Source organism: Nannobrachium achirus, assembly GCF_963921795.1.
Source record: "Nannobrachium achirus genome assembly, chromosome: 10".
NCBI classification, from domain to species: Eukaryota; Metazoa; Chordata; class Actinopteri; order Myctophiformes; family Myctophidae; genus Nannobrachium; species Nannobrachium achirus.
Window position 1 is genome coordinate 41,885,282 of NC_137819.1, and position 14,986 is coordinate 41,900,267.

The window sequence follows — 14,986 nt, forward strand, 5'->3', positions numbered from 1 at the left end:
TTAATTGTTCTTTGTCTTTAAAGCTTTACTTTTATTTGTGTCTTATTCCTTCTGTTTTTTCTTTTCTATTTTAGATGATCAGGAGGATGACTTCCCTGGAAGGGTGAGTGTGAATTCATTTCACTCCTGTCCATAAGTAGCACTACATAGACTTTGTCATGTGCCATAGCTAATGTTTGAACCACCAGCGCAAAAACTTTGCTGGGACTAAAAGATGTGTTTGACATTTGGCTGGTCCTACATTTTCAAGGGCATATTTAAGGTTCAAGGATTGGTTTTAGATGAATGTCTAATCTATCTATAAATGCGAGAAGTCTCTGCGTGTCTGTCTGTCTGTCTGTGTGTCTGTAATCCGCGTATCTCGAGAACCGTTCGTCCCACCGGCTTCAGATTCGGCACGCGCGTTCCCCGCCGCGGCACGGAGTGCAGTGCCGGGTCTCGACCCCACCCGAAACGTTCGGAATCTCCTTATGCAGGGTTGATTGTTGACATCAGGCTGTTCCGGAGGAAATCGGCGAAAGCTCTGACTCATTGTGACATCACTTCATAAAAGGCTCTGACATCACGTACGCCACATGAGTCAACAAAAAATCTCTGAATATCTCCATATATAGCATATATGGGCATAAAATGGACGCAGAATCACAAAGATCTCCATATATGGGCATAAAGGGACACAGACAGACGGATACAGAGATCTCCATAAATGGGCATAAAATGGACGCAAATGGCATATATGGGCATAAAAGTTACGCTGAATCACAAAGATCTCCATATACGGGCATAAAGGGACACAGACAGACAGATACAGAGATCTCCATAAATGGGCATAAAATGGACGCAAATGGCATATATGGGCATAAAAGTTACGCTGAATCACAAAGATCTCCATATACGGGCATAAAGGGACACAGACAGACAGATACAGAGATCTCCATATATGGGCATGAAATGGACGCAAATAGACAGATATCTCCATATATGGGCATATGGGCATAAAATGGACCCAGAACTATATCTGCAGTGATCTCCATATATGGACATAAAATGGACGCTGACAGACAGACAGATAACAGATATCTCCATATATGGGCATAAATGGACACAGGCAAACAGATGGTCAAAACGGGTCCTATGACAACAGGTATAATGGGGTTTGCATTAAAGGGCGGGGCATTCATTCCCTATTTACATCGTTCCCGAGTTGGCCAGGTCGCCGACTAGACGCTGGGCCGCCCGAAGGGCGGCCCAGCTTCTAGTTGTCATAATGCAACGTGTAAATGATGCTGTAACGTTGCAATATCAAACGTGTGTGTGACTGTGTTCAGGAGGATGAGGACGTCAGAGCAGACTCTCGTCTGTCAGATTCAGATGACAACGTCCCGGAGCAGACGCACCACATCATCATACCCAGCTACACCTCCTGGTTCAACTACAACAGGTAAACCTAGCTTCACACCGTGACCACGTCTCTCTGTAACAGTGGTTTCCAAACCTTTCAGTTTGAGACCCAAAAGAGAGATTATAGACGTTTGCCCGGGACCTGAACTAGTGAAAATAGCAGATCTACAAGTGCATGTGTCGCTTCGTGCCGCATTGCGAGCTTGTGGATCGGTTATTTTCAATACTACTTAATTATTTGTATTTATGTAATTTTTTTAGATTTGTTTGTTTGTTTATAAAATGTATAAAATCAAATAAAATATATTAAAATAAAATAAAAATCTTTTGAAATGTATATATTGTTTTTTTTATTTAGGAATAGAAAATGGGATTTTTACTCGACTTGTGACCCATAAAAATTGGTCCGTGACCCACAAATGGGTCCCCACCCAGTGTTTGGAAACCAGTGCCCTATAACCACTTCACCACTGCTTTATACCTAGCCGCACAACAGTGTCACGTAGTGAAGATAGCCGATCTACAAGCTTAAAACACGTCGCATCGTGCAACGTTGTTCTGAGCTTGTAGATCTCAGTGTCAGCTTTTGATTTTAATTCAAGAAAAGGCTTGCATGTTATAATTATTGCATTTAGCCAAGTTGGTGGAAAACTGGAAATGGTTAAATTGTTTCCGAGTCTCTGCACCCTGCTGCCAGTGCATTGAGATCACCGGCAGTTATTTAAAGGTAAACATCCCAACAAGAATGTAAACTGCAAAGAGTAAAGGTTTAAATGAAAAAGATATCTGTTTGGGGAAAAGTCTGGATTTCTTTTTATGGGCAAGCACCCTGCTCTGTACCATCATGACCTCTCTGTGTCTTCCTCTCTAATTAGAACACCCCAAGATGGTTGTCACAACATTTTTTATCAATCCCATTCCTACCCCTGACCCTATGAATTTAAATAAACTATTTTTGATTGTTGAAAGAATATACTGTCTATGCCAGATGTGTACAGCCTGTCCGGAATGAACACTCAAATGTCTATATTAAAGGAGACATTCCTTGTTTAATCTTCCTCTTATTTCTGGACATTTTGTCGAGGGGGCCAGACTTCTGTGTGTCTTTTCATGTTTTAACGGTCAACCTGTACGCTCTGTGTCCCAGCGTTCACCAGATCGAGAAGCGGGCGCTACCCGAGTTCTTCAACGGCAAGAACAAGTCCAAGTCGCCAGAGATGTGAGTGCCTCTAACGTTGTAGAACAGGGGTCTTCGACGATCCTCTCTCTAGGTCGTCCTCAGACGAGCCTTCCATCGTCGCTTCCAGTCATCCCGGTTCTCCATACATCCGGCCAGCTCGCTGGTGCTTTGCGCTCCTGCGTCTTCCTTAAGTACATCCACATATGTTAGTGTGGGACGTCCTCGTGACCGGTGCCCATGTGTTGGTTCCCACAGCACCAGTTTGCTACATGAAAGTCTATGGAGACCATGGCATCGCGGACCTTCAGAGAGAAAAATCATTGCAACATAAGTGTTAATATAAAAAAGGAGAAAAAAAGTTTCTATCACACAAAGATTTGGAGGACCCCCTGTAGTAACTCTGAGGACCCCCTAGGGGTTCTGTCTCCGGACCCCCTGTTGAAGACCCCTGTTGTGGAAGCTTGGTGCTTATGGATGTCAGAGATGGTGCTGCTGACACCTGTGTGTGTGTGTGTGTGTGTGTGTGTGTGTGTGTGTGTGTGTGTGTGTGTGTGTGTGTGTGTGTGTGTGTGTGTGTGTGTGTGTGTGTGTGTGTGTGTGTGTGTGTGTGTGTGTGTGTGTGTGTGTGTGTGTGTGTGTGTGTGTGTGTGTGTGTGTGTGTGTGTGTGTCATCCTGCAGCTACCTGGCGTACAGGAACTTCATCATCGACACGTACCGCCTGAACCCCCAGGAGTACCTCAGCTCCACGTCCTGCAGACGCAACCTCACCGGAGACGTCTGCGCTGTCATGAGGTAGGACACTGTGTGTGCAAGGCAGACATACCTGCTTTTGTATGACTGTAGAGTGCTTACTGTACTTGGTTTTCTGCTGTAACTTTGATCATCAAACATATAATTTTCCGAATGTCTGTCTGAGTGAGTGTCTGTCTGTCTGTAACAGCGTTTCTCCTCAGTGGCTGGAGCAATTGATCTGAAATCGCATCACCATTAGCATATGAACACACCTGACATAACTGTGAAGCCCGTTTGTCACTTTCACAAATCATATGCTGTATATTAGCATTTTTATGGTGTATCTATATCTATTCTGCATCTAGCATGAGGCATATCTATTCTGCATCTAGCATGAGGCAACATGTTTAACCAGCTGTGTGTGTGTGTGTGTGTGTGTGTGTGTGTGTGTGTGTGTGTGTGTGTGTGTGTGTGTGTGTGTGTGTGTGTGTGTGTGTGTGTGTGTGTGTGTGTGTGTGTGTGTGTGTGTGTGTGTGTGTGTGTGTGTGTGTGTGTGCGTGCGTGCGTGCGGGGGGGGGTGTCTGGACCTGTTGCAGATCGGTACACAGTATCTCTATAGCCATTAAACGAAACGGGTATTTCTTACATTGATGCTCCTACATATTATCATGCAAGCACCAGTTAAAGTTACTTTCCATCCCTCATATACTGTGTGCACAGTGCACATCCCATAACCCACACACTGCACCTCATTTCGGAGCTCATATCTTTGAACGGGTAAGGGCTAGTGGTAAGTGATTTGTGGAAAAATCAAGCTTCTGCCCGGGGCTCCCAGGGCTCCCTCGTAAAAGAGATCTTGTGTCTGAGATCTCACAATTCTTTTCTGCGTTATTGAAGTGTTCAAACTAGCAATAGATTAGATTAGAGAATGTTTGAATTGGTCAAACCAGCTATTGAATGGATGTTCAGAAGCATATTCCAGAAACCCTAATTGTCTTAAGATATTTCATGAAAGCAAAGGTTAAAGCCTGAATCTGCGATTTATTCTTCTTTGGAATGTGAACTAAACAGTAATTTGTGTGTGTGTGTGTGTGTGTGTGTGTGTGTGTGTGTGTGTGTGTGTGTGTGTGTGTGTGTGTGTGTGTGTGTGTGTGTGTGTGTGTGTGTGTGTGTGTGTGTGTGTGTGTGTGTGTGTGTGTGTGTGTGTGTGTGTGTGTGTGTGTTTGCAGGGTCCATGCTCTGCTGGAGCAGTGGGGTCTGGTGAACTACCAGGTGGATGCAGAGAGCAGACCCCTCCCCATGGGACCCCCGCCCACACCGCACTTCAACGTCCTGGCCGACACGCCCTCTGGACTGGCCCCCCTGCAGCACAAACCGCTGCAGGTAACACACACACGCAGTCACGCACACAGTCACGCACGCACGCACACACACACACACACACACACACACCCCACACACACACCATGGTGACCACGGATCTGCAGTCGTATTTGAAACGGTGAATCTTTATGTGGGTTTTAGTCAATCTGAAATGTTTAGTCTAGTTTTAGTTGACTAAATATTGTACGATCCTAGTCAACAAAATCTACAGTTGATTTAGTCGACAAAACAAATATTTTGGCGAGCAGTATGGTGGATGGTATCGCCATGCCTGATTTATACTTGTGTTCCGAAAATAGCAGAGCAACACCTGTGCACAACCAAGCATAAAACTGGATCTCTTCTCCACTAGTCCCTCCCTAACATTTTAGTCTAGTTTTTATTTGTTGATGAGATTGTCAATATATTTACGTATGTCTTAGTTTTAGTCATTATTTCTTTTTATTTAGTTTTAATTTAGTTTTCATCAGTGAAAAAATGCTGTCGACAAACATTTTTCATCATTTTTTACTAAATTGACGCTCAGCCTGTTTCTGTCTGTCTCTAACTGTCCATCCTCCTGTCCAACTTCCCTTCCTATTTGTCTTGGCTGTCTGTCTGTCTGTCTGTCTGTCTGTCTCCCTCCACTATCAGGTGTCGGCCTCGCAGCACATGCTGTATTTCCCGGAGAAGAGTAGTCGAGAGAAGCCATCCGACTGTCAGAACTTCGGCCTGCGCACTGACATCTACGCCAGGAAACACCCCAAGGTACCGTGACATGACGTGACATCATCATATACGCAGCACTCTTCATCAATTGAACATATGAGCATTAATAATAACCAGGGTACTTCCCTTTTTTCCCCCCTTCTCAGAGCAAAGGAACGAGTGGTAGGGAGTGGACGGAGCAGGAGACACTGCTGTTATTAGAGGTAAGAGGATCGGATGGTGTTTGTAGCCGGAGCCAAATGGGTGAAAATGTTCAAATGGATTCATATGACCATGGGTTGGCGCTGTTGTCAAGTTCAGTGGCATGGGTGGGAGGTTTGACCAGGAAGGGCAATGCTTCTTGACCGCTGTTAACCAGTGGTGCAGTGGTGATTCAATGTTTGGGGGGTCGCGAACGTCGCTCGACACCTACTATACAGGTCTATTGATATGCAAATAGGCTAGTTTCTTTGTTAAACGGTTGTCGAGGTGTGAACTTTGGTGGGTGCGAGACCCCGGCTCAAAAAAGATATGGGTCGTCGGGGGCGCGCGACCCAAGACCACTGCAACACTGCTGTTAACCCTTCTTGTGCCTATCCCGGACAAGTTCTGGATTTCTTCAATACAATACAATGTTTTTTTTGCTATTTTACTTACCCTGAGCTGCTTGTAGAGATGTGGGTGGTCCTGGCTCGTCCTACGCTTCCCAACGACCGAGTCTAGATGGTCCGACGATTTATTCCATTGAAAATGGTTTAGAATAAAGTTTAGAGCCCCCCCAAAAAAACTGAATCTATACTGTCGGCGGCGCGACGTATTCCGGGGTGCCGATCCCGATCTAGTCCGGGTTTTTTAATAAAATGAATTAATTAATCGGAGGCCTCAACGAAGCCCCGGTCTAATTTTTCATCCAGGCCCCAGGCCGTTTACATCGGCCCGTAATCGGGTAACGCCGCCGCACCGCGCCGCCGACTCCAATACAAACTCACATCTTTAGAGACCTTTTTCTCTGAACTGTGTTCCCAGGGCAGCGACAAAGTGTTATTAACGGCTAAATCGCCGAAAATCGATCTTCTAAAATGAATGATAGCCTATAGCAACATTGTTGCTCTCTTCATCCGGGTCACATTGATCACATGCACCAACGTGGACAGGCGCGTCACTGCTACGTGGCTCCCTGTATGTTAGACCGGTGGTCAATTGGACTATCTCTGGCACTTTGGCGCCCTCTTGTGGCCCTTGGCATGCATTGAGTTAAAATCGCTGCGGCACGAAATGTTTGATTCCTTCCCTGTCTTCTGCCTGTCATTCACACTCCCTCTTGTCTCTTTCCGTCTCTCTTCTTCTCTCATCCCTCCGGTCAGGCGCTGGAGGTGTACCGGGACGACTGGAACAAGGTGTCGGAGCACGTGGGCTCCCGGACGCAGGACGAGTGCATCCTGAACTTCCTGCGGCTGCCCATCGAGGACCCCTACCTGGAGGACACCTCGGCCTCGCTGGGCCCGCTGGCCTTCCAGCCCGTTCCCTTCAGCCAGTCGGAGAACCCCGTCATGAGTACCGTGGCCTTCCTGGCCTCCGTGGTGGACCCCCGCGTGGCCTCGGCCGCCGCCAAGGCAGCGCTGGGTGTGTGTGTGTGTGTGTGTGTGTGTGTGTGTGTGTGTGTGTGTGTGTGTGTGTGTGTGTGTGTGTGTGTGTGTGTGTGTGTGTGTGTGTGTGTGTGTGTGTGTGTGTGTGTGTGTGTGTGTGTGTGTGTGTGTGTGTGTGTGTGTGTGTGTGTGTGTCCTTGTCTAGCCCTGTCACAGTTATTACATAATCGTCTAATCGCAATTATTTGACATAATTGTAATTATTTTGTCATAATCGTTTCCATAAAAGCCAAACAGAAATGTAATTGTCAACGATAAAAACACAATTAAATTAAGTTAATCGCAGTTATTTTAGTGACAATTCATTGTCATGTAAAATGTCATAATAATTTTCATTTTTGACTAATAAAGTAATTAATCATTCAAGGAAAATAATGAGGCCAAGGTTGAATAACATTCTTTTACCCTTTTTTTTTTTTTTTACACAAAGCATATAAAAAGAATACAAAAAAGTGTATGTTTAGAACACAAAATAACTGATGGTAGCTAGATTGCCAGAAAAAACACCACACGCACACACAAGGGGGAAAAAAATCTCTACTTTGAAGCTCTACTTTGTATGGGGTTAGGGTAACATGTGTGCACGCGCGCACACACACATACAGTACATACGTACGCATGCACTGCACAAGCACCTAATCTATCTAATCATCATGTGTTTGTCTTTGTCTCCATTTATGTATGCATATAGAGGAGTTCTCACAGGTACAGGAGGTCTCTATGGACAAAATTAGCATGGCTGCCAATCAGCCTGAGAATGCAGGTGAGGCCCACACACACACACACACACACACACACACACACACACACACACACACACACACACACACACACACACACACACACACACACACACACACACTCACACACACTCACACACACACACTGAATATTGTCCCTCCATATGCTCTAACCTCTATCATGCATCTCTCTCTCAGAGTCTATGGACGCAGACAAAATGGAGACGGACTCCATCACACATCAGGTGATAACGACATAATGTGACTGTACATGGTTCTGGATCGACTGATATTTGATTGTTTCTTACCTCAAGTGTGTGTGTCTGTCTCTGTCTGTCCCAGGCTCCTTTAACCACCATCAAGAGAGAACCGAGTGGAGCGGCAGGGGACGACAAGCCAGTGAAGACGGAGCACATTGAAAGCACACACACAGACGACGGAGATGGTGTGTGTGTGTGTGTGTGTGTGTGTGTGTGTGTGTGTGTGTGTGTGTGTGTGTGTGTGTGTGTGTGTGTGTGTGTGTGTGTGTGTGTGTGTGTGTGTGTGTGTGTGTGTGTGTGTGTGTGTGTGTGTGTGTGTTTAAGGGCTGGGGAGGACCAATATACAACAATATAATATATATCGAAACCAAAATTTAGATCCTATAACCAACGTAATCTTGCTCATGTAGGTTTAATTGTATAATCGAGAAGCATCTCTTTTCTTCTTAAGTTTCATATTTTATCAAAGAACCGACATGGAAGAATTCTAATATATTTTTTTATGATCGATTCAATTAGTCAGATTAACCACAAACCTTGTATTATACTTTGTTGCTCAATGGTGGCGTACAAAAGCGATAGATCTAGAAGTTCACAACGCGTTACAATGGTGACGTCTTGTGCGCTTGTAGATGTAGATCTCATATAAAAAAAAGTTCATTAATCATAATTGAGGGCTTTGAAATAACGTGATATATTTATTTGAAGTTGTTTCCCCCGGTGTGTGCGTGCATGTTGTTCTGTGTTTACCAGCTGTGGTTTTACTGTAAATCTCGTCTGTTGGTTGGAAACCTCATACGTCAAAAACTGTTACTTTTCAGGATTCAAATTCAGAAACGGCAAAGGTAGCAGATCTACATGCTTAAAACGCATCGCTTCACGCCATGTTTCAAGCTTGTATATCTGCTACTTTTTATGCTCCAGTGTGACTGGAGTAACACAAAAGCACAGTAAACCCAAAAGGTTTGAATATGGAGATAAGAGGTTTCTTCTCAACACCAACGACCTGCTTTATTTGATCTCTCTGTCTGTCTCTCTCTCTCTCTCACAGGTGGAGGAGAAGAGGGGGATGAGGCCGCAGAGCGGAGGGAGGGAGAGGGGGATGAGGGGAGGAGAGGAGGGATGGAGCTGGAGCTGGTGGAGGCCAGCGTTGCCACGGCAGCAGCCGCCGCTCTGGCCTCAGCCGCCACCAAGGCCAAGGTGAGACACACACACACACACACACACACACACACACACACACACACACACACACACACACTCTCTCTTTCCCTACTTGTCATCCTCTATTACAGGGGTCTTCAACGTTTTCAGGCAAGTGACCCCATAGCTGAGAGAGAGATGAAGCAGGGACCCCCAGATTCCATATAGGTTCATTGTTTGACGGGACAATCATCAGTGTATTTTGGAGTTAATTGTATAATTGGGAATCATTCAGATATTTAACTACTTGAGCCGTCATTACCTAATAAATTTGACCTTTTACTCTGCTCTTTTTCCCCTCTACACCAAAGCGCTTTGCTGAAAATATCCGATCTACAAGCTCACGTGCCTCGCAGCGCTGTGAACTTGTAGATCTGCTATTTTTGGCCTCTTTTTCTCAGAATATGGACACTAGGGTTCAAGTGGTTCATATAAAAAAGGAAAAAAATGTTTCTATAACACAAAAATTTGAAGAACCCCCTGTAGTAACTCCGAGGACCTCCTAGGGGTCCCGGACCCCCTGTTGAAGACCCCTTGATTAAAGTTCTCAGTCGTCACAACTGATGTCAGTTGTTTGGATTCCATAGACGCCAGCAGCAGCACGTCTTCTATGGAAGCAAAAATAGCCTCTACTAGCTGTCAATGCGTTGCAGGCTTGTAGATGGGCTATTTCTGGTTATCATTTTAACACATTGAGCAGTATTGATTAAAAGACGCCCACAAGTCTTCTAGTGTTGCAAAAAGAAAATCAGACGGCCGCGAATCTCCAGTGCAACGATAGAGCTTGTTTTCACCCAAAATCCATTGCCAAGAAAACACAGTGTAAACACGTTGTTTGTAACATCCAACAAACATTTCTTCTTTCACCCCGGAAAATACAAATTATAACCGTGACAGATCCCGATGGATCATGGGAAGCTGAGTCCCCGCATCACTCCCGAGTGAGTCTCATGTTGGCTCTTGAAACGGGCTTCCAGATTCTTTGGGCCACCCCGGGTATTTTAGGAATAAGGTACAAATACAAGAATACAAGAACCGCCCCACCGGCGAGACGTCAGCGGAAAAAATTAGGGCAAGCATATTTTGGGGGCGAGCGATCTGGTTACCTGTAGAACAACTAAAACATAATTCTGTGTTGTTGTTGTTTATTTGTTGTCTTTGGCAGCACCTGGCGGCGGTGGAGGAGAGGAAGATCAAGTCGCTGGTGGCTCTGCTGGTGGAGACCCAGATGAAGAAGCTGGAGATCAAGCTGAGACACTTTGAGGAGCTGGAGACCATCATGGACAGGGAGAAAGAGGCTGTGAGTCTCACTGCTTACTGTGTTATGTAGGAAGATGTACTGTACATGTCACCGTTAACCCTGTGGTTCTCCAGGGGAGAGGTTCCCAAACTGGGGGTCCCCAGATTTTCTTTTTGTTTTTGGGCTTTTATGCCTTTAATGGATAGGACAGTAGACTGACAGGAAATGGGGGGAGAGACGGGGAGTGACATGCGGCAAAGGTTGTCTGCATGTCACTTGTCTGAATCGTTTTTGAAACGTTTTAGCTTGAAACCCAAATGGAAAATGTGATGTTTCCCTGGGCCCCAAATTAGTGAAATCAAATTAGTGAATAATCTAATAGCCGTGACCTCTGCTCAGAATAGGGAAACTAAGGGGTTCATGTGGTTGACTTAAAACATTCCTCCATTTTACATTTACTTTTCATTCTGTTTGGTTGCAGCTGGAACAACAGAGGCAGCAGCTGCTGACCGAGAGGCAGACCTTCCACGCAGAGCAGCTGAAACATGCAGAGATGAAGGTTCGCCAGCAGAGGGAGCAGCAGGGCCAGGCTGGATACACCATGCAGCAGCACACAGGTCTGGACACAAACTACAACCGCTGCATAGCAACAGACAAAGCAACATTTTTTACATCGTGGACACATACATGCAAAGCCAAGTAAGCAGAGGTGCTGCTGTGCAGATGCAACACTGCAGATGACATCCCGTTGTGCATCTATTCAGACACCTCCAGTTCATCTTTGTTAAAGCTGCAATCTGGAACTTATAAATTATTTTCACCAATGAGCCATCTATAAGAAATGTATTATTGTATAGAAGTAAATTTTCTTCTGTAATATAATTCAATATTTTAAACATTCTTATATTCTAGATACATTGCGAATGCAGTGAAATATTCAAAATCTTTTTTGTTTTAATTTATTCTAATTTTTATTTTATGGCATACACATACAGCTCATGAAAATCTAAAATCCATATCTAAAAATATTACAATATTAATATTAAAATAACCACTCAAAACAAGCATTTATAATACAGAAATGACAACCCTTCTGCAGTGAAGTTTCACAGTCAGTGATGATTTGAGGAGCTATGGCATCTGCATTATTTTGTACACAATATTATTTTTTTTAGATAATATTTCTGTATAGTATGGACTACTATCGAGTACAGTGGTTCCCAAACTTTTCAGGTCGAGACCCAAAAGAGAGAATATACGTTTGCCCGGGATCCAAACTAGTGGCATCGCTTCACGCCGCTTTGTGAGCTTGTAGATCGGCTATTTTCACTTGTTCTTTGTTTTCTAATATATGGAATTTCTTCGATTTTTGATTTATTTCTTCATGAAATGACATGTTTAAAATGTATGATGTATGTATGCAGTGTTGTACCCGAACGCGTTCAAAGAACGATCGTTCATGAACACGTTCATATTTTGGGCGAACGTGAACTGAACGTAATTGTTTTCGCTTGATGAACGATATTGTCGAACGCGGTCATTCTGACGCCCGTGAACGGCGTTCGTCGGCGTTCGCCGGCCGTTCATGCGGCGGTCCGCGCCTCCGCGGTCGTCTGTCCTCTCCTCTCTCTTTTCATTCACATGCTCCAATAACACACACTGCACGCAGCTCCTCGTGAACGTTGATAAGCGGTGCTGTCTGCACTCTGCAGCTGCACTGTGAATCTCCTCCTCGTTACGTCTCGCAAGCCTGACTATACTTTGTCGTATGTGTTGCACGGCGAAAATAGCTGATCTGCAAGCTCACAACGCGTCGCATCCACGAGACAACGTGAGCTTGTAGATCAGCTATTTTAACCAACGCGGAAACATGCTGTGCGCCAGGTTTAGAAACGTCTGCCTTCAGCCCTTCACAATAAGGCCGGCTTTACACTGCAGTCAAATCCAGACCATATCCGATTTGTTCTCAAATCTGATCTTTTGGCCCGACTTTTCACACTGCATTTGCAAGTGACACAGATCTGATCTGTGCGTTCCGACTGATTTTAACAGCGTCAGCCCAAAGCTGCCCTGCGTCTATCTGCTTTGGTTACCGTGGTAACGTCGGCGTCATGACGTCACGTCACAACGTTGATGCTAGTTGATCACGTGTTCAGGAAATGCGACATAACAGACAAGCGACAACAACAAAAACTTTTTCTCTCCTTTTCTTCACTCTTGTGTTTCGCTCTTCTCTCTGGTTGTATCTATTTAGCTCACGTGTTTTCTCTCTCCTCTCTTGTTTTTCTCATGTGCTCAGCGCGATGTAATATGCGCTGTAATCAAATAGTAAATAATCGCGCTCTGTAATGACGTCGGCGCTCCGCGCTCGGGTTGCGCAGCAAGTGACGCTTGGCCACTTTGATGTGACTTGCATGTGACCTGCATATAACCCAATGGGGTGGATGTGGTTGCTGCTTTCAGACTGAGTCAGATGTCCTCAGATCCGATATGGATCGGATTTGAAACCACCTCTGGATATGGTTTTTCAAAATCGGATTTCATGTGACCTGCATGTGACATGTTTGGATTTAGACTATTAAAAAAAAATCGGATTCCACTTTTGAAGTGACTCAGATCTGATTCAGGCTAGATAGCCGGCTTAAGGGTGCAGGAAGACTTGATAAATATTGTGGGCACCTCAATGTTAAGTTGGATGAAACTATTGCTGTGTGTGGTTCTATATGGGCTGTGTCAATAATTTTGACAAATAATAGCATGCAGCAACGTCTAAATATTTATATATATATATATATATATATATATATATAGTCTATATATTTTTTTTTTTCTTTATTTTTTTTTGAATAGCCAAAAGTATAAAAAAGATTATGGTTAAAAAAAGAACGAAAAATAACTAAGTTAGTTCATTTTGGGGAACCATGAACTTTAGTTCAAAATATAGAATTATGAACTAGAAATGAACTAGTTCATTTTAGAAGTTCTGAACTTGAACTTGAACTAGTTCGTTTTGAACTTTCCCAACACTGTATGTATGTAAAATGTAGGAAACCAAAAATTAAGGAACCCATAAAAAATTGTCTGTGACCCACAAATGGGTCCCGACCCAGTGTTTGGGAACCAGTGAGCTAGTACACTTGCATTGGTTGGAGGTGGTCTCCCTACTCTTCCATTGAGGAATGTATACCCCGGTGTCGGGGTAGAACTCCTACTGGTTGACAAGTTGTACTACCTGAAGCTGATTAGCGCAATTATCGCCCCAGACCTAGTGGGGGATAAACCTTTGGATGTATGCCATTTGATTTAGCATTGATCCTTCGTTCTACAGGCCAGGCCATGGCCGGCAGGATGATGCCGGCTGGAGGAAACGCCCAGACCATGGCCCCTCGCCACCCCGGAGCACCGAACGGCATGTGTGAGTGCATTCTCGTGGATTTACTTCTCAGTCTTCTCGACTGATTCGAGTCTTTTGGATTCCATAGAAGCCAGCAGCATGACTTCTATGTTTTGCGCAGCAAAAAATGGCCTCATCTACAAGCTGCAATATTGGAGCATTTGAAGTGGTCAAACAAGCGATATTTTCAGAATCGTCTTCCGTAAAACCCTGATAGTCAAAAAAAGAGGGAGAAAGATCACACCTATAGTATGAAGTGAGCAGTGCTATTTACGAGTTAATTTCATTAAGTGTCCCGCGAAGCTTGGCCAATGTAACCGTGGGCGTACAACACACTTTGAGCGCTTTGTGCAAAGATGTAGGCCAAGCTTCACATCCCATGAAGCTTGACCAATGTGACCTTGGGTGTACAAACAGACAAAGCCGAATGTAGTAGCGAACGCTCAAAAATGCAGATCTATAAGCTTCTTTCTTTGTTTCTTTCTTTCATCACAGATCCGTCCTCCCAGCCTGACGGGGTGGCAGCCTCCCAGCCTGGACCTCAAGCCTCTAGCCATAGCTAAACACACCCACACCCACACACACACACACACACACACACACACACACACACACACACACACACACACACACACACACACACACACCATTATACCTGTACATAAAAGGCTGTCTTAAGTACCCGTCTCTTCTCAGTTCAGTAACATACAGTCAAGTATTCATGTCCTCCTGAAGCAGTTGACACACAAACATGTTCTTCTGTAGGTGATGTTTTTACGGCTCAACTCCATTTATCTGTGAAATATCGGTGTTGTGACTCCAGAGTCGTGTAAATCGAGGCAGACTCAGCTCTTCTCATTAAAGTTGTTTTGTATGATACCGTAACGTGTGTTTTGATATTGGTGTTCTGTTTCTTCTTCATGCATGTGCATTGATTAAAGTTCTCATTTTCATGTTGCGCAGCGAAAATGGCCTCATCCACAAGCTCCCAATGCGTCACTGCAGACGTAGTAGTCCCGAGAGAATGGTCATTGTGTAACGGATCCATAGTGGGGGTTTTCTAGACTTTTATTTTGAAGGGGTTTCCTGCCCAAAATGTCAGTTGTCTTGAGACTTATT

General features: G+C 44.5%; 1 protein-coding gene across 1 annotated transcript in view; it reads left to right on the forward strand.

The window, feature by feature from the left end:
- Nucleotides 1-14,743, forward strand: part of smarcc1b (SWI/SNF related BAF chromatin remodeling complex subunit C1b) — a 21,838-nt gene extending 7,095 nt beyond the window's left edge. The window contains exons 13-28 of the mRNA XM_080734710.1: nt 75-103; nt 1,329-1,441; nt 2,549-2,620; nt 3,261-3,374; nt 4,544-4,697; nt 5,331-5,444; nt 5,552-5,608; nt 6,749-7,007; nt 7,722-7,793; nt 7,969-8,015; nt 8,113-8,215; nt 9,082-9,230; nt 10,399-10,533; nt 10,955-11,090; nt 13,802-13,888; nt 14,363-14,743. Coding sequence (XP_080590836.1) covers nt 75-103; nt 1,329-1,441; nt 2,549-2,620; nt 3,261-3,374; nt 4,544-4,697; nt 5,331-5,444; nt 5,552-5,608; nt 6,749-7,007; nt 7,722-7,793; nt 7,969-8,015; nt 8,113-8,215; nt 9,082-9,230; nt 10,399-10,533; nt 10,955-11,090; nt 13,802-13,888; nt 14,363-14,430 — 1,709 coding nt within the window. The 3' untranslated portion in view covers nt 14,431-14,743. The remainder of the gene's footprint in view (nt 1-74; nt 104-1,328; nt 1,442-2,548; nt 2,621-3,260; nt 3,375-4,543; nt 4,698-5,330; nt 5,445-5,551; nt 5,609-6,748; nt 7,008-7,721; nt 7,794-7,968; nt 8,016-8,112; nt 8,216-9,081; nt 9,231-10,398; nt 10,534-10,954; nt 11,091-13,801; nt 13,889-14,362) is intronic.
- Nucleotides 14,744-14,986: the final 243 nt, after the last annotated feature.